The sequence below is a fragment of the Phlebotomus papatasi genome, chromosome 1 (assembly GCF_024763615.1).
Source record: "Phlebotomus papatasi isolate M1 chromosome 1, Ppap_2.1, whole genome shotgun sequence".
Classification (NCBI taxonomy): Eukaryota; Metazoa; Arthropoda; class Insecta; order Diptera; family Psychodidae; genus Phlebotomus; species Phlebotomus papatasi.
Window position 1 is genome coordinate 33,281,715 of NC_077222.1, and position 20,179 is coordinate 33,301,893.

The following is a 20,179-nucleotide window of genomic DNA, read 5'->3' on the forward strand; positions in this document are numbered from 1 at the left end:
ACTTTGAGTGTAATTTCGGCCATGGAAATTAATTAATTAAAATTATGTATGTTATCTTTGAATAGTCAATGAATTCATTTTGCTGTTAAATATTTATTCATTTTAGGATGTATTAACACAAAGACCGTTAAATTTTAGGAATAATTTGAATTTAAATTGCGTTGTAAAAACTCAGTGTGGAAAGAGCCAAAAAATGTGACAGATCGATTGTGTTTCTAGCAGTCTTACGATTTGTGGTAAAGTGCAAAGGGTTTTCCTTCGGTGTTTTTCATGAAAATTGATTAGTTTTCATTAAAGATTGTTTTTGTTTATGTTAATAGTGAATCAATCTTTAATTTTCGGGTGAAATTTCCCAGCTAGATCCTGTATTTCGAGTAAAAAAGTATATACTTTGTGAGCGTCTCTCCGGTGAAGTAATGTTGCCTATTCCGGCAACATCTTTTGCTTTCGTAAATTTCTTACACTCGACTCTTCGTTATCCGGCTGACATGGGGACAAAATGACATTTTGATTTTTTGAATCTGGTCAACGTTTTTTATATTTTCTGCTGTGGGAGTTTGTTTTCTGTCAAAAGGACAACAGAATTTACTTTGTGGTGTGTTTATGTTTCATTTTGTAGCACGATTGTGTGTCAAAAACTTTGATAAAATGAAAATAACACATTAATTCACTCTGGACAAACTGCATGCTTCGTAAAAAATCGTTTTGAATACATCAACCGCCAGCGTTTGGCAGCTGTCACCCGGATAACGAAGTGCCGGATAACGAAGAGCCGTGTGTATTCATTTTATGTTTTTTTTTCAATTTCTGAGTTCTACAATGTGCAGAGAAAAAAACCATCGCTCCTATGAAAATGATGATGTGGAAAAGGCCTTGGAAGAGTTCAGGAAGCGAAAATTGCTACGGGAATCTGCGCGTGAATTTGAGATGTCAAGGTAAATTCTTCAGACCTTCAGGACAAATTACATGGAAAATCCTCAGGGCTTGTGGGTCATATAAACGTATTAAACTAAATATTAAACTCGTTCGGTATGACGTTTTGAAATTTTCTGTCCGTTGCTTCACAAAAGGTGGTCACAAACAAGGTGGTCGGAATTTCACTCAAAGTGGCCGGAATACTACCCAAAGCAATGTCCATATTATTACAGTAGAGTCTCGCTATAGGCCATCGCTCTATAGTCCACAATTTATCCACCGTTGATTTCAAAACACTGATTTTAAGTTAGGTTATGTTTTTTAGTATGCACAATGAAGAGAGCAAGGACAAATAACACAATAGCAAAGAAAGTGGAAGCCGTCGAGCAATTTCAATACTAAAAATCGTTGATAATTTTAAAAAATTACATGGACTATAGTGCGACCCAAGTGTCAAATTTGAAATCAAATATGGACTATAGCGAGACTCTACTGTATTATTAATTTTTCAATATTTTAGGAAGTGATTTAAAGAAAACAAAGATGATAAACTAGATCAGAGGCGTACAAGAACCGTTCAAACCGAATAAACGTCAAATGAAACATGTAAGTCAATGGCCAAAATGCTACCAGAACAAACTTATTTTGACGTTTATTCGGTTTCAACGGTTCTTTCACACCTCTGAACTAGATTTTAAGGCTCCACACAACCCTCCCGAAAAGGAGGTAACAAAACATATAAATATGAATTAAAAATATTGCATTTCAAACTTAGGACTTCGGTGCTTCTTTACAACTATGCCGAAATTTGGCACACTTACCCTACCCCTTAGAAAAAAGGCATAGGGTAAGTGTGCCAAATTCCGGCCAGCTTGCAATTCCGGCCACCTTTTTTGTTCCTCGAATTTCCATGAATTTTTAGTTTTTACATACTCTACAGATTATACAATGCAAAAGAATAACAAAAAATGTAGCTTCGACAAACGAGATGACGTGAAAAAGATATTGGAAGAATTCCCTAAGGGCAAAGAACTATAAGAATGAAGGTGGGCGAAATAGGGCACCAAAGCTATATCCACATTTTTATTCATTTTAAAATGTAGTAAGAATAATTTTAAAGTAAATAAAGACGATAAACTGTCTACAAGGTTCTAAGCAACAACTCAAAAAAAGTAGAAGAAATTAAAAAAATCAATTTCTATTAAAGATATTACATTTGAAATTAGAGACTTTGGCGCTTGCATGCAACTATGCCGAAATTTGGCACATTTACCCTAAAATTATTCGAGTAAGAAAATTTCAAAAAAATCGTCAAATATTTCTGAGTGAATGCTTTGCTTACCAATAAACTGGCATATTTCACGAAGCAGCAGCTTCACATTCATCGCCTCGTCGTAGCGGGCAGTATCTTTGGTCTGACTGGAGAGGCATCTCTCCAGGGTGGTGAGGATGATGATGAGTGAATCATAGCAGTACTTTTCAGTGTGCTCTTGGCGATTCTGTGGATTCTGGAAGGTGTCATTGACACGCTGCAGCATCTTTGTCAGGCCCGAAATGACCAGAGAGAAGCGATAGCGCGAAATGGGAATGAGATAGGCCATTGTCTGGTCCAGTGTCATCCTCGATTGTGCCATCTGATTGGTATTTGTTGCTATCATGCGATAGGGCAGCTGGAAAAGCCAGAGAAATTCACTGAAACCTCTTTATCAATTGAATTTGATGCCCTTCCCACTCCAAAAAACTGTCAACATTTCATTCATAAAAACTCTCGCTTTTCATTCATAATCCATCACACACGTCCCCTCAGCCAATCACTGCACTCCATTGACCAAAGATAGTTGTCCCTGTCGCACATGCTGTCCACGTGATACCGCACAAAATCAAAACAATGCCCCATCTCACTCACACACACTCCCCATCGCACTCACACAGTGACAGCGGCCCAGAAAATTATTGATTTTTTCTCTTTGGGGCTCTCCTACAAGCAGGAGGAGTCCTCCGATGGTAGCATTTTCATGCTCATTTTCCCACTCACCTGCTCCTCGAAACGCATCAACAGCGAATTTGCCCACTCCCCGGGCTTCTGGGTCGCCATTGTGTGATATTTTTTATGGGATTTTGGGGCGTTTTATCACTGATTTTCTGCAAAAAGTCAAGAGCACAAAACTTTCTGACAATGGGCTTTTTTGACAAACTCGCGCACTGGAATTTTGACGTGTTGCTTCTCCATTTGACATAACCTCAAAATTTTCCCACGCTGTTTTTAGTGTTTTTTCTGCAGTTTCTCTTTATTCCTTCTTAAAATTGAGATTATTAGTAAATTCCTGGGGTGAAGTGCAATGGGAAGGACAAAGAAGTCACCAAAGAAGCTTCCGGAAACCGGAAACAGTGAGAAAATGGACACAGATTCGAGTAAATTAATTGTTTACCGCAGGGTTCCTGGGATGCACATAAAGTTTTCCTTCCGTTTCAGCGGAAAATTCCTCGGCAGTGCCTGCAAATCCTCCTCCAGACACCAATAAACCCTTAAATCCTTCTTCCAAAAAGTCCGCCCCTGCAAAGGCAAAGAAAGGAAATGATGTTCCTCGTGGCATTCCCAAGAGTGGTCGTGTCTGGAAGTCTCAGAAGCAGAAGTAGAATTATTAGACATTAAATTCCCAGGATATCCTTAACAATTGCTCCCCTTGTAGATTTTCCACCATCAAGAAATCCCTCCACAGAAGAACATTCGAGAAGAAAGAGCAACTTCGCGAAGAAATCAAGCAAATCAAGGAACTCTCCAGGTCCATCAAGGAGCAGAAGCAGCAGGAAAAAGAGCAACTGAAGCAGCGCCGTGAGGAGAATGAAAAACGCAAACTGGAGAATCAGCGTAAATCCGAGATAGTGCAGATCATCAAAAATCCCGCCAAGTTGAAGAGGATCCGGAAGAAGCAGCTGCGAATGATTGAGAAACGTGATCTAAGCACAGTCAAAGCGATTTAATGTAATTCCCTCAAAATAAAGTAAAACACTTCAAAAATCATCAAAAGAATCCTTTGTGTGAAAAATTGGAGCCTCCAGGAGGCGATAATTTTTCCTGTAAACATCAACAAAATGACGCAAAACGTCTGGCCACTTGAATCCCAAATCCCCATTTGTCAGTCTGATAAATCCTTCCGGAAGCATTCCCTGCTTCAAGTTCCGAAAGGGATCGATAAATTCCAACGATGAATAATTCCCAATAATAATGCACTTGTGCTTTGCTCTAGTCATAGCCACGGCAAACCGTTCACTGCTCCCCATAATCCTCTTGTCCACTTCGCACAAGTGATCCTTCGTGTTGCAATTGCTGACACACGAATAGATAATCACACTCTTCTCCCTGCCCTGAAACTGATCCACCGTATTCACTTCCACTCCAGTCCCCGAAGAAAAGCCAAAAACCTCATTGAACTTCACAATCAGTTGCTGCAGGAGGATCACTTGAGCCCTAAATGGAGCAATAATCCCAATATCCCTGCAATCAATTCCCAGTTCATTCAGCGACCGCACAATGTACAGACACAGGGCAGCTTCGCAAATATTCGTGCTCAAGTGATGGACATTGGTGTCCGGAAAGGAGTCCACTTGAAAATTGAGCTCTACTTTGCTAGACGGATCAATGTTGATCTGCTTGGTGAGGTCTATGTGACGTCCAGTAGTATATCCCGTGTCCACGTAGATAAAAGCCATGTTGAGGTCCGTGCTTAGCGTTTTGTACAGCCATGGAGGTGTGCTCTCTTCGCTAAAGATCATTTCAGGAGCATACTGAATAACACTGTTGGCTACTGTATCATTGGCGCAGGATAGGAGTCCGTTGTAGGAAAGATTGTTGGCAACGCTCGTTATTGTTGCATTCATACGATATTGAGCCCTGAAAGAGATCCATTGAGGATCAATTGAATCAAACTAAATTAATTAAGAGGCAAAATCCTTCATTTCAACAGAAAAATTAAAAATACTTAATTAAAAATAGCAAAAATAAATTTTAAAAGAGATAGTAGGGAATCTCTGCTAATCCCACTAATCTCTAAAAGAATTTCATCCAATTTTGCATTGAGATACACAAGATACATATTGCAGTAATTTGAGTAATTTCCACTCAAAAAATATTTTAAGCCACGCCCCCTTTGGAAGTTTTGACCGACTAAAGATAATTACAGTAGACTCTCTCAAATTCGGGCATATAGGACCGAAATGTCAGCCGAATTAGACAGAAATTCGGGCGACATGTGCATATAGATATTGAGTTTACACACTGATATATATCGTAAATTGCATGAAAATCCCTCAATAATGCAAAATCACATTAAAACTAAGACAAACCATGCCAAATTTGAGCATATTTGATTCATTTGATAATCATAATCAAACTTGAAAAATGACAACAAACTTTTTTCAAATGTAACCGCTGCCCGAATTTAAAAGTAGCCCGATCTTAAAAGAGCCGAATTTGCGAGAGTCTACTGTACAAACCGAATAAATACGCGCAAAGTTCAATGCATTTTAATTATAGGTCACACGCCACACCCCTTTCTATTTATTAAGGTACAGTAGACTCTCTCAAATTCGGGCATATGGGACCGAAATGTCAGCCGAGTTAGAGAGAAATTCGGGCGACAAACTTTTTGAAATGCAACGATTTTTTATTCATGTGCATATAGATATTGAGTTTACGTTTACACACTCATATATAACGTAAATTGCATGAAAATCCCTCAATAATGCAAAATCACATCAAAACTAAGACAAACCATACCAAATTTGACCATATTTGATTCATTTGATAATCATAATCAAACTTGAAAAATGGCAACAAACTTTTTTCAAATGTAACCGCTGCCCGAATTAAAAAGTAGCCCGATCTTAAAAGAGCCGAATTTGCGAGAGTCTACTGTATCTACATATTGGGTACAATTTTCGTCAAAAATTGCTTTTTTTTAAGAAAATCGTCTGCATTGGCTCTATAGAGTAAAGTTAAAGTAGTACAAGTTGGACAATGGTATAATTTGGACAGGGCTTTTTGTCTTGATAAATTTACTACTTCATTTTTATTTGTATATTTTTAATGCTTTAGCTTTATAATTTGATTCCTTGTGCTTAAAAACAAATTTTGGACTGTATTTATCAAGAAAAAAGCCATATCCAACTTGTATACCACCGAATTGTCCAACTTGTAACACTATGTCCAACTTGTATCACTTCACCCTAGGTGAAAACGTCAAAATTCTGTCAAAAATGTAATTTTTGACGAAAATGAGTCCCAATATGTAGACACCTTTACGCATTTAATTAGGCAATTGTCTCAGAAACTAGAAGAGCTTGTAAATTCTCTAAATTTTCGTTAGAAAATGCTTAAAATTGTATGCAAACTTTCTAAATTAATTACCTCGGAGACAAGAAGAGATAGGCCAGTCCCGCCAGTCCCCTAAACCCTTCCATATTTTTTAAAACGTCCAAAATTGAGCCTATAAAGTCGACTTCCTCAGTCAGTAACTAGAAGAGATAACCCCCCAAACTTTTGAATATTTTTTTTAAGAAAAAGTCCAAAAATGTTTACAAAACTTTAAGGCCGAAATTTAGGAAACTGGAAGAGATAAGCCAATGAAACTTAAATTTTTTTTAAGCAAATGTCCTAAATTATATACAAAACTTTAAAGTCGATTATCTAAGAAACTGGAAAAGATAGAACCCTAAAGTTTCCTTAATTTACCTCTTAGAAAAATGCTCAAGATTGCATGCAAAACTTCAAAGTTGATTATTTCGGACGCTACTGGCCTAAACTTTGGATATTTAAAAAAATGCTCAAGATTTTATGCAAAATTTTTAAGACAAATATCTCAGAAATCAGAAAAGAGAGAAAAGATAAACCCTCAAATCTTTTTATATTATTTAAATTGTCCGAAATTATTAGCAAATCTTCAAAGTCGAATATTTTAATTGGGAAACTGGAAGAGATAGGGTAATTGTACCAAATTTCGGGCAGCTTGCAATTTCGGCCACTTACAAAAAATGTCATTTGTACGAACTATATAATGCGAAAAGACTGAAAGAATGCCGGAAAGGGAAAGAACTCTGAGAATCAATGTGGGCGAAATATTACTCTAAGCCCTCTAAGCTGTTTTTTTATTATTTTAAAATGTATTAAAAAATAATTTTAGAGAAAACATAGACGATAAATAACGTACACTGTTCAAGCAACGCTCTTTAAAAAGAAGTAACAAAGAAATCAATGTGTATTAAAAATATTACATTTTATACTGAAGACTTTGGCACTTGCATGCAAACTATGCCGAAATTTGGTACAGTCACCCTAGGGCCCTAATTTTTTTTAATGATAAAGATTGCATGCAAAGTTTCAAAGTTGATTATTTCAGAAGTTTCAGAAAATAAGATTATTTCGGACATTACTAGACAAGCTCGTAAACTTTAATAATGCAAAATTATATCACAACGATCACAACTAAGACAAACCGTGGCAAATTTAAGAACATTTGCTTCATTCGATAATCAGAATCAAACCTGGAAAATGTCAACAAACTTTTTTCAAATTTAACTGATGCCCGAATTAAAACGTAGCCCGATCTTCAAAGAACCGAATTAGCGAGAGTCTACCCTTTTTCTAAAGGCCTCTACACGCTGGGAACCATTAAAAAACAATGCTTTTCTAAAGCAAATTTTTCCTATCATTGTGGACAGAAAGGTCATTGTTTTAAAAGAGCAAATTTTGTGTAGAAGATAGATTGTTTAGAATAACTTTTTCAATTAAATTTTTTTCAATGACAGACTTATACTTCTAGCCAAGACACAAACCATTTTTTCGCGAAGATTGCGTTTAATTTTTCCTATACAAATTTTACGATCATATAAGCAAAACAGTAAGAAAGGGACAGATAATCCTAACCGGCTTATGTAGGTGAGATTCTTAACGTGAGCTAACTCGGAATGCATGCAAATTCGATTTAGAGCTGGAGTTGGGAGACGCCATTCAGTTATCTTGAATCAAATTCGTGAAATTATACAAATTTTGTATTTAAACCAAAATATCAAAGATTTGGATGGAGTGACAGAAAAGTGATATATGGGTGAAATGTAGACCAGAATGTTCTCTATAATTTTGCCGTAGAACTTGATCTAATCGATTAATCAGAAGCCGAGATAATCGAGGTTGTTTGTTTCTGAACTCGTTTTTTCGACCAGAGCGCCCCAAGTGCTCATTTGATGAACTTCAACTATATCAAAGAATTGTTGTATTTTGTGAGACTTTCCATTTAAAACCCTATTTTAAATGTCTTTGTCGAGCAGAAGTAGTCAATCAAATTGGCATCTGAGTGGTTTCAAAGCGTTATTATGGAAAAAATCAATTTTTTCACACTTAAACGACAAAATCGGACATATCGCATTATCTGATCGAAAAATGATGTATGGACGAAATATAGAGACAAATGTTCTCTACAATTATGTTGAAGTAATCATCAAAATCGGTTCAGCGACAGTCGATATAATTGAGGTTATGTGATATTGAAATTGGTTTTTCGACTGTGGCGCCCCTGGTGTTGGTCCCACGAAGTTGAAGTGTTCTAGAAAGTTGTAGCATTTGGTGAGATCTTTCGTTTAAGCCCTCACTCATCAAAATCGGTCAAATTGAACCGGAGATATGATTTTTTGAATTTCGTGAACTTTGACCCCTCATATCTCCGGTTCTAATGAAACCACAGCGCACTTACGCACCATTTTGAAAACGTCCTAGACTGGACTACAACATACTAAAATTTGATTAACTTGCACAATGCCGTTTTTGAGAAAAATGAGTTTGAATTTCGTTGAATTTTGACGCTATCGCAGCGCCACCTGTGGTGAATTTTTGAACTTCCATCTGAAAGTGCTCATCGAGACGAAACCAAAAAGGTAAAATTTAGGCCGCTATGTTAATTAGAACCGGAGATAGAGGCCGGTCAATGTTCGAACTTTGACCCCTTATAGCTCGGGTCAGGGGTTATGGATCGACTTAAGGTTTTTTTTTTTGTTTGATAGGTATAATCAACGGCTACAACATACTAAAATTTCAGCCCGATTGCATAAGGAATTTTTGAGTTATTTAACTTTTAAGATTTAAAATTTTTTTTTTAATAATAGCGCCCCTAGCGGTGGTTTTATGAACTTACGATGTTAGAAGGAGAAGTGGCACTTCATGAGAGCTTTCCAAAAAGCCCTCATTTTTTAAGGTCTGACAATTAGAACAGGAGTTATGGCCATTTTAAGAATTTTTTTTTGGACCCTTATAGCTGGGGCAGGGGGGTCGGGGGACCTTAAGTTTAATATTGATGGAAAGCTCTAAGGCCCAGCTATAACATACTAAAATTTGAGCCTGCTCGATGCCATAGGGGCGGAGCTATTGAGAAAACAAAAAAAGGGGGGTCTTCAAAATGGCGGAAGGAGGGGTGGGGGGTGGGGGGTCAATGCACCAAGTTGCAATTTTCACCCGATATATAACCTTTGCCGAAAACCGCAAGTCGATATCTTTTTTAGTTTAGGAGCTATTAAGCTCCAAAGAGCGGCCGGCCGGGAACGTAAAATAGCCACATATATATTCGTGATCAGGAAGTGGCGAAACACATTTTGGCCAAGTTTGAGGTCGATCGGACGACATGAAATTTTGTTAGGATTATAGTAGGTGAGATTGTTAAGAATTAAGAATTGTTAAGAATCTCACCTAATATTACGTATGAGTATTGTAGTTTTTATTGCCAAAAGGGTTTTGCTTAAAAAATACTAGAAGTATCAAAAATAAATAAAATCAATTATGAATTTCAGAATTTAAAAATTCGCGATTTTTGAGCTTAAATATTTACTACATAGCAAATAGCTAGAGACTTGCAAAAAATATTGTAGATCCCTTCAACCTTCTACTTTACAATTATGTACAGACATTAGAAAAAAATAACTTTAGGTAGTCAGGAAAAATTATTTTCTTTATGGGACACCGGTGTCCCAATCGTCCTTAAAGGGTTAAATCAAGATAAATTTGTTCCATGTAAAAAAAAATGTAGAAGTTTCTGAAAAAAATCTGTGAAATTCACTGTTTCCTTCCTTCATTCTATAGCCCTATTGAGGGTGTGTTTTATTTTTACTTAGTGGGAGGAACTTTTCTATAACCGAGATTAAATAAATTAAATAGTTATAACACATTAAAAATGAAAAGTTTGATGAGATTTTTTAAAATTCTCAGTTTAAATTTTATTTAGACAAAAATGCTGAAGGGGCGTGGCCTATTTTTTAAAATCATTTTTAACCATTACTCTATCCAAAAAAAGTTTTAGAAATTATTTTTTTATAAAATTATATTTTAATCGAAATTAGAAAATTTTTGGAAAAGATATTTTTAGTAAAATTTGATATCCTATCCAAAACACTCAAATTCATCAAATATTTCTATCCAATTACTTTTACGTCATAGCTGAACTCTCGAGAGATCAAACACGATCTCAAAATATCTCAGAGAAACAATATTTTATTTTAATGTATTTTTGGATCTTGGAGGCAAAATATTCCTAGCAACAGTGGGTTAATTATGGAAGAAAGTCAATGTTGATAAACTCAAAAGCACAGAAAATTATTGCTGATCTTCAGAAGCATGAATAATTTCAATGAAAAGAGGAACTTACCTGAGCGTAGCCACAGATTCCGGAGTTTGAAGGCGCTTGAAGAGACTCTCTCCGCCTCCCATTTCCAGAGCTTGGTCAGACTTTATGAGCGGTGGCAGTTGATGAGGATCACCCACGAGAATGAATTTTTTAGCAGATAAAAGTGGCCTCAAGATGGTCGGCTGGAAAACTTGAGTAGCCTCATCGACAATACACAGGTCAAATTGTCTCTGGATGAGCAAAGGATGATTGCATCCCATGCAAGTGACTCCCACAATTCCGCAGCGATAGAAAGCAACATCGAGATCATCAACTGTGGAACATTCGCGCGTGAGGAAGGATTCTGTGTAGTGATGGAGTTTCGGTGAGATTCTAGACACAGATCCCAATCTCATAAATGGCACATCAAATGGTATCAGACGCTCCAGGAAATTGTCCACAGCAGCATTTGTGTGACTTGTGATTAGAACAGATTTCCCCTGGCGATGAAAATATCTCACAATGGCAATAATTGTCTCAGTCTTTCCAGTTCCTGGCAGTCCTTCCAGAAGCATGTACTCCTGCAAATGGACACTCTTCACGATAGCATCCATTTGATCATCATTCAAATTCCAGAAAGCTTCGTGAGTAATCCTTTGGACGTCGGGTGAACCTTTCGGAGGAATTTTCTCCACAATCAACCTCCTGAGTTCATTACTCCTCTCAGTATTCTCCAACAGAGCTCCCAAATTGGTCAAATTGAATGTCATGCTCATCTTGCTCTCGAAGCGATCAATATGGAAGACTTCATGGCGATACAATGCTCGAAGATCGCGCTCGAGAGACAAGCAGATGCTCCATGGATCAATTGAAAGGACAGTCCCAGTGGCCACAGCAATTTTCTGGGATGTACTAACAATCAAATAATCCCCAAGGGAGAATCCCGCTGTAAGACAATCCCTTTTACTGCCTCCCGGACGGGATTTATCCACGTGAAATTCTGTCACGTAGCGATTTCCCTGGAGAGTGGGGTTGGTCAAGATGACCAAATAGGCCAAAGTAAAGCCCTAAAGAAGTGAAATAATCCACTTAATTTTGCTGATAATACACATTTCGCGGAATTATGAAATCCATGAAATCATCACTGGCGAATGGTAAAGGCAAATTCATTTACAATTCTTGTGAGCCATTTTGTGGTACAAACTGAATCATGAGTAATAATAGTAAAACTGTATTATTTTAAGTGGGGATCCTAAGAATCTCACCTAAGCCTAAAGAAATACCATGTTTTCCGATTGGGCTTAAACCTTTAAGTAGTTTTTTCTTAAATTATTTAAGAAATTCCTGATTGAAAAGAGGTGGCATATATGATTAAGTAAAGCTTGTACAGCTTATAAGACCTATGATTCTTTGGTTAGAAATTCTGTTTGTGAACCAACTCAATATGGTTAGTAAATTAAGTAAACTTTTAATTTTAATGCATGGGGTAACTGGATCGTTTTGCGAAGAGTGCTAATTAAACGTTTCTTTTTGGACTGATGAAATTCTTTTTTACTTCTTCTAAAACCATAGAATTATTCACTGTTTCATTTAGAAACATAATAGGGTAAGTGTGCCAAATTTCGGCATAGTTGCAAATAAACACCGAAGGCCTAATTTTGAAATGCAATATTTTTAATTCATATTGATATTTTTTGTTCCTTCCTTTTCAGGAGGGTTGTGTGGAACCTTAAAAACTAGTTTATCATCTTTGTTTTCTTTAAATCACTTCCCAAAATATTGAAAAATTAATAAAAATGTGGACATTGCTTTGGGTAGTATTCCGGCCACTTTGAGTGAAATTCCGGCCACCTTGTTTGTGACCACCTTTTGTGAAGCAACGGATTGAAAATTTCAAAACGTCATACGGAACGAGTTTAATATTTAGTTTAATACATTTACATGACCCACAAGCCCTGAGATCTTCCGTGTAATTTGTCCTGAAAACCTAAAGAATAGCATCTCAAATTAACGCGCAGATTCCCGTAGCAATTTGCCCTTCCTGAACTCTTTCAAGTCCTTTTCCTTGGAAAGGAAAAGGAAGCTTTCATGGAAGCTATGGTTTTTTTCTCTGGAAATTGGAAAACTCAGAAATTGAAAAAACAAAACATAAAATGAATAAGAAATTTAGAAAAGCAAAAGATCTTGCCGGAATAGGCAACACTACCTCACCGGAGAGACGCTCACAAAGTATGTACTTTTTTACGCGAAATACAGGATCCAGCTGGGAAATTTTACCCGAAATTTAAAGAATGAGTCACTATTAACATAAACAGAAACAATCTTAAATGAAAACTAATCAATTTTCATGAAAAACACCGAAGGAAAACCTTCTGCACTTCACAACAAATCGCAAGACTGCTAGAAACACAATCGATCTGTCACATTTTTGGTAAGACTATTTCCACACTGAGTTTTTACAACACAATTTAAATTCAAATTGTACCTAAAATTTAACGATCTTTGTGTTACTACAGTAGAGTCTCTCAAATCTGAATCTCTCAAATTCGAACGACCGACGTTTGGATTCAAAATGTCAATTGTGAGGTTAGGTTAAAAAATTCGCATTTTGGATGAATGAAAATCATATTTATGTGCTTCTTCCTGAATGTTTAGATACATTATGATCGTATAAAGTGAAAAGGAAGTATGTCACCACTAAGAATTGTGAGAAAGTACAGGAATTTGTTTCAAAGTAAAATTTAATCTCACATAAATTTCGTTAGTTTTGAAAAAATCGTTCGAATTTGGGAGGTGTGAAATGTCAAAAATACCCCCCGAGCGTTCGAATTTAGAAGACTCTACTGTACATCCTAAAGTGAATAAATATTAAAAAGCAAAATGAATTCATTGACTATTCGAAGATTACATACATCATTTTAATTTATTTATTTGCTTGTCCGAAATTACACTCAAAGTGGCCGAAATTAGAAGCTGGCCGAAATTTGGCACACTTACCCTATAAAAAAAATTATCAAAAATATTAAAGAAAATTTATAAAATAATGATAATACTTAAATAAGTCAGCATGCACTAACTGGGTCGCCTTTTCGCTAATTCACTTTTAATTAAATCTTTGGATTTAAAATACTTTTTTCACAAGGAAAAAACAATAAATGTTTTCAATCAACCAGCTGCCATTAGCGAAAATATCACTGCTAGAAAATTTTTAGTGAAGAACCCAGCTGGCACAAGATTGAAATGAGTCGATTACACTCACTTATTTAATGGATAAAAATATTATTTTTGCTTTTTCTCAAACTTAACACTTCGAAGAACCCTAACTAAAAGTGTCACGGAAGGACCAAGTGGCAGCCGCTGCCACTTATCGGATTTTACATAATATTTTAATATTTTTACATATATTTTAACATTCGGAGCCTCAGTCAGTTCTTTTCTGGTGTCTGAATCAGAAATTTCACCTCCTTGGGTACTGTATCTAAATATTTTTAACCATTCGATGTTTTCATTTTTATCAGAATCATGGCGTCAGGGAAAGTGGTCTGCCTTTGAATGCGGCAGCCTTTGAATATTTCAATTTTTCTCTTATTTTTCAAAGCAAAAATTCTACATATGAACAATAGTTAATACTATTAACTATTTTCTATTAACTTCGCTTAACAAAATGGATTTTGAGCTTTGGTAAATAAGAAAAAATTGAATAATTCCCATAATTATTCATATTTCATACATATTTCCCAATTCAATATTTCCCATAATTCTTCTCAATAATTTGCAAAAACACTTTCAATTTGTTCTTTTAAGGCTTTTATACACTAACAATCAAGAAAATTACATCTGCAGAACGTCAAACTGCCATATAAAATGCATATGGCAGCAACTGCCACTTGGTCCTTCCGAGTGCAGTTTTTTGTTTTTGCAATATATTTACATTAATATTTAATTTTTATTAAAAATTTTATAGCGAAAAAATAGCCAGATAAATTCTGCACGCATTCAATCGGGTCTCCAGGCGAAATAATATATTCTTCACTATAAAAAATTAAATTGAAAACTAAATTGGCAGCGGCTGCCACTAGGGTCCTTCCAAGTGTTAAATAGTTATATTATGCTACTGTAGTGACTATATTACGGAAATAAAAATAAAAATATTATTTCAAGTGGATTAGTCATAAACGATCCAGATAGCGAAGCGCCCGGATTGGCACACTTGACTGTAAATTAATACTTCCGTGTTTCTAGAAATGTTTCTGTTTCTTGGATATGAATCTTCATTTCTAGAAATGTTTTCGGTGTTCTTAGAAGCGTATTACCGTCCGTTATCATACCTAAAAATGGATCCGTTTTTCTAGAAGCGTTTCTGAAGTTTACAGAAAAGTTTACGAATTTTCTTTGAAACTAAATGAATTTTCGATCTGATGAGATGTAGCAGATAGTGGACAGAAAGATAGACCTCTCTTGATTTTTACTCTTTAATTCTTCACGACGTTTCGAGGATGAATGTCCTCTTCATTAAAATTTACTGCTGCACTTCACTTGAACTTTTATACACAATTTTACACACAGAATGAATTACATTCTGTGTCAGCCTTTTGGATGGTGAACATCTCCGTATAAAATTGTGCAAAAGTTCAAGTGAAGTGCAGCAGTAAATTTCCCACCTGTACGTGATTTTTCCTCCAATTCGAAACCTGATGAAGAGGACATTCATCCTCGAAACGTTGTGAAGAATTAAAGAGTAAAAATCAAGAGAGATCTATCTTTCCGTCCACTATCACTATTATTATTACCAAAAATGAAAAACATCATTTTGCGATTTAACTTACCTCTACTTCCCGTGCTTCTGGTGTTTTGGTCCAGATTCTTTCATGACTAAAGGTTTCGTGTTCGTGAAAATGTTCATAGAATACAATGTGAACCCAATTGATGAAGTAATCTGCATCCATTTCACTTAAATGTTCAGTCACTTTCTCAAGAACTTTGTGAAGATAATGTTGAGGCGTTACCAGATCCTTTTGATCAGATTTAAGTAGGAATACACTGCAAATTGTATTCAGTGGGCAAGATGAACAAGCAGTTGGGTGACTTATTGGCTCTGGAAGCTTGAATTCGGGTTCCTCATCATTCATATAAATTTTCTCAGACGCCAAGTATCCAATGAATCTGTTGCGCATCATTATCAGATCTCTTACTTCATTCCACGTGGGCTGAAGTTCTCTCAAAATACCCTCTCTGAGATACAGAAGCAGCCCAGACTCTGTATCTCTGTGGAATTCACCCATCATCATTTGATAGAGGGTCAACTGGCCTCGGTGTTCTAGCGAAAAAGTCGCTCGGCCGGTTTTTAATTCCATTGGTATTGTCTTAACGACTTCAAGGCCACCAGGAGTTCTCTTTCGCACTCGAACACCGACATCCACCTTGCCCTTGAGCCCCAATTGAGGCATCCAGATATTCTCTTCAATATCTTGCACACTCTCAATCGTTCCCCCAAAATTATCCCACTTCTGAAACAGAGGCATCGGTTGATTCAACAAATACCGTTGAATGAACTGATAAATCTTTGGCACAAAGTTCATCATTTCCTGCTCAGCTTTTTGTGCTTCAAGAGTGGCGGAATAAATTTGAAAAATTGTCTTTTGGTTTTCTAGCAAATCTCGGCACTCTTCTAGGATTTGTTCTTGAGTCTCCAAATTCTTTTTAAGGCACATTTGAAGAAGTTCATGGACCATTGATCCAATAGTCATCTAAATTAAAGGAATGCAAGAGGATTTTGCATCAGATATTTGAAGAGATTCTGATTACAAAACAGTTTGCTGTTTCATTTAATCAAAAGAAATTTTATTATTATTATTATTATTATTAAACTTTTAAGGCTTTGTTAATATCGCCTTTGGTTAAAGAAATTTTAAATGTTTCTTAATTTTGTTGGCCTAAAACTTGTCAATAATCAAAATGTAGACGTCTTCATTATTTTTCTAAAAGGTTACTCGAAATGCTAGGTTTATGAGGATTATAAAATCAATAAAGTATAATGTATTTATAGTTACGAAGACTTCAGCTCGAAATCTGCCTTTCACAAGATTACTCTTGTTAAGGGTTTGTTGATGTAATCAACAGTCACATTAGCCCTCTGCATAAACTCTCATGCTCATCGGAGGACATGCTCACTAATAAGTATTCTTAAAAGATGCACACCCTTCACCTCTCACTCAGAGAGCTAACCCTAGGGATAAAAGCGCCTGTACTCAATCAGTCTTTGGGAATTCATAATAACGGCAGGGACTGTAGTCGAGGGTCGCGGAACCGATTAATCTTACAAACTTAAGAAAAAAATAAAGGACATCATTTGATTAACTCTTTCGTCTCCTTTGGGACACTGGGTACCCATGGAAACAACAATTTTTTTTAGACTATCTAGAATCAATAAAATTCCGATTCTTGTTGATGATTACAAACTATAAGGATGTCCAAATCTAGGATATTTTTTGCAGGATCCTAATTAACTCCTGAGCTAAGATATTCTTGGTCAAAAATCGTGAATTTTCGATTTTCTGCTTCCTTGCAGATGTTCTGACTTTTTGATATTTCTAGACCAGAATAAGGAAAAACCTCTTGGGGCCACAAAGTATGATAACTAACAATTACAGATTACATAAATTCGAAAAACAAATTTTTCTTAAATTTTCAAAAAACTTGTTCAAACTTGATGGGTACTCTCATCCGCAAAAATCTAGAGGTCAAATGTAAGGTTATCCCGCCAACGCCCGCCATTTGCTTTTTGACACCAACTTCCCGTCAAATCATTATTCTACCTGCCGATTTTACTCTGAGGTTTTTTGAATTTTAACGGTATATTCCAGTGTATTCAGAGAAAATCTGTAGATTTTCTCTGAATCTAGAAAATCTAGAAAGCTAGAAAATCTGTAGATTTTCGGCAGAATTTCTGCAGAAAATCTACAGATTTTCGGTAGAATTTCTGCCGAGAAAATCGGCATTGTGTCCATTACTTCACAAAAATATTGTTGATTTATGTAGAAACTGTAGGAGTTATAAAGAAAATGGTATGCTCTGCTTAACAAGCATTACCGATTAAACATTTTAAATAAGTAAAAAGATGCGAGCAAAAATACTCATTTTTTAAAAATCGCCCATGGAATGATACAAAAACACGAAATTTAGGTCGATACTCTGCTTAAAGTTTTCACTTCACTTTTCTCTACTTGTAACACAGCGTCGCAGAATTCTTTATTTTATATAAACACCGTGATATCACAAAAAATAACTCTATTGAATTTTGCAAACTTCAGTGAAAAATTTTTCCATCTCTTCTGACACATCTTGTCTGGAAAGTCTGGAATGTAGAAAAAATCTACAGAAAATCGGCAGAATATCTACAGAAATTCGTCAGAGATTCGTCAGAAAATCTGCCGAAATATTCTGACGAATTTTGTCCCAAGCCCAAATAAAATTCGTAAGAATATCTACAGAATTATCTGCAGATATTCTGTAGACGTGTAGATTTTCTCTACAGAAATCTTAAAGATATCTGCATATATTATTTGACGGGTTGTAAGAAAATTCCAAGCGGGAATGACATTTTTGCCAATATGGCCGATAATTTTGACATTTGGCAACGCAAGATTGTTTTCAGGGAAGTTTTTCCTATTCTCCCTGATTATAATGAATTGTGATTGTCAAGGAAGTGTTTTTTTGGCTCTTGAGAAAGCTTAATGTGTCTGCAATAACATCGTGTTGAGAGAAATGTGTTTTAAAGTGTTATTGTGTGAAATATTTTGAGGAATCTGTTGGAAAACAGGAATTTGGTGTGTTCTTGACCACTTCATGGACATCTCAGAAGATACTGGTCAATAATTCTTCTTGCTTTAGTGATCAACATTGTAAAGGAGTAATTTGACACGCAAAAATTATTCACAAAATTGATATTAATTGGTTTTTGGAAAATTGAAGTGTGTCTCCTTTTCGTTCTTTTGGGGACGAGAGTACCCATGAGTTTTCCAATTTCCCAGAGGCGGAAAAAATTCTTTCTCAACAAAAGTATCATATTTGACCACTAAGACTTACAATAAAGTGAGTTTTACTGAAATACGTTCGCTGGATATGTTGTGGTCCAGAAAGAGTTAAGAAAAGTAAGCAAGTTCGTGGCGCGGCCGGAAAACGTGAAACCATCAACGCAAAGTTATGGGTTCAAGTCTCAGACCCTCTTTTCATGTTTCTTTTCTTTTTTTTTCCTCTTTTTCTTAGCTTATTCTTATTATTATCTTAGAGACTTTTCACAGATAATACGGATAATACACATAAACCGAATAAAATTGCTCTACAATGAAAATTATAAACAGGAAGCCATTTTATAAAAATGACAAACACAACTATGCCAATACACAAACCTCACAACCATAAATGCTCGTGCAAAAATTACCAACCATAGTGGTTGTAAATTTTTTTACTGTGTAGGTTATGTTGATCTTTTCGGACTAATATTCAATTTTATTAATAATTATTAATTTATTTTTAGGCTTTGTCAACATCGTGTTCGGTTTTTAAAGTTTTTTTTTTATTTTGTAAATAAGATTTGTTTTATTTTTTATGCCTCTATTCAATTTTCCTATTTATTTGAATATTTTTTTATAATAATTTTTATTAATGTTAAATTTCAGAATAATACGCTCAGAATATCACAGTAATTAACAAAATTAGTGTTAGTCATTCCTTCCCAATATCCCAATATAACTCTTCGATAAAAAACAATAGCAACCACCAAAAGAAGAGGCTGCGAGCAAAGGAAAGAGGTTAAGCTTTTTGGCGGGATACTCACAATTTGTACTTCTGGGGTTATTTTCCTAAAATACTCCCCGAGGACACCTTTCCGGGCGCAAAACAGTGACCCTAGGAGAGAAGTTCCTGACACCAGAACATCGGGATTCACCACCAAAAGCCCTTTGTCCCGTGTTATGACATGGCACTGCTGTTCCTGGCTCCAGACCGCCTTCACAGAAACTGTATCCACTGAAAATGGGCATTTTGTTCCACTCAGCTGAGCCTCCTGACCCGAATTGCAATTGTTCCCGATGGGAGATACTCACTTGGATTGATTTCTGTCGAAATCCACGTGTCATAGAGGATCAATTGGCCTGTTTGGGCTTTTTCCGGTGCCACATCGTCCTCCATGAGGCTCAGATGGATTTCTCTGTCGAATTTCGTCACGGACTTTACTTCGCATCGCCTCCATCGCGTGAGATCAATGGTTTTGATAGGTGCACTTGTCCCCGGACGCTGTTGCGCATTGTTGGAGCAATTCTCCTTGTCCTCTAACTCCCAATCATCCCATCCACTCACATTTAAAGGCACACCATTTCCATCTTCCTCAATCAAACGTGGCTTTTTGCTGGGATCCATATTCCCGGGGAATTATTTCACAATTGTCCTTGCCGCTTGCTACTTTTTGCAGTGATTATATTGCGGGACTGGACTCTTATCGCCCGGCCCGCTAATTTCCGCCAAGGGAAATGTGAGGTTATGGTGCACAGATTTGACAGATTCCGCCAAAATGGGTTGCCAGATGCGACAAAAGAAAAATTTTCCGCATTTTTTTATTTTTTAAA

At 36.1% G+C, this 20,179-nt stretch overlaps 3 protein-coding genes across 9 annotated transcripts in view; 1 reads left to right on the forward strand and 2 right to left on the reverse strand.

Annotated features, from left to right (window-relative positions):
* Positions 1-3,119, reverse strand: part of LOC129798850 (neurofibromin) — a 43,991-nt gene extending 40,872 nt beyond the window's left edge. For 2 of the 7 annotated variants that reach the window (XM_055842264.1, XM_055842259.1), the window contains exons 1-2: positions 2,951-3,109; positions 2,258-2,585 (exon numbers count right to left, since the gene is read on the reverse strand). In XM_055842264.1, the coding sequence (XP_055698239.1) occupies positions 2,258-2,585; positions 2,951-3,010 (388 nt within the window). In that variant the 5' untranslated portion in view covers positions 3,011-3,109. Of the gene's footprint in view, positions 1-2,257; positions 2,586-2,950 lie in introns of all 7 variants that reach the window. The other 5 variants (XM_055842258.1, XM_055842260.1, XM_055842262.1 and 2 more) reach the window with 5 other exon arrangements.
* Positions 3,112-3,946, forward strand: LOC129798875 (coiled-coil domain-containing protein 86). The gene is made up of 3 exons (XM_055842336.1): positions 3,112-3,327; positions 3,389-3,548; positions 3,606-3,946. Exons 1-3 carry the CDS (start codon positions 3,255-3,257, stop codon positions 3,895-3,897), a joined length of 525 nt encoding a protein of 174 aa, XP_055698311.1. The 5' UTR covers positions 3,112-3,254; the 3' UTR covers positions 3,898-3,946.
* LOC129798853 (DNA replication ATP-dependent helicase/nuclease DNA2) lies at positions 3,875-20,095 on the reverse strand. The gene is made up of 5 exons (XM_055842273.1): positions 19,661-20,095; positions 19,393-19,583; positions 15,383-16,303; positions 10,599-11,623; positions 3,875-4,807 (listed from the first exon to the last, which is right to left on the reverse strand). Exons 1-5 carry the CDS (start codon positions 19,971-19,973, stop codon positions 3,928-3,930), a joined length of 3,330 nt encoding a protein of 1,109 aa, XP_055698248.1. The 5' UTR covers positions 19,974-20,095; the 3' UTR covers positions 3,875-3,927.
* Between the last annotated feature and the right edge of the window lie 84 nt (positions 20,096-20,179).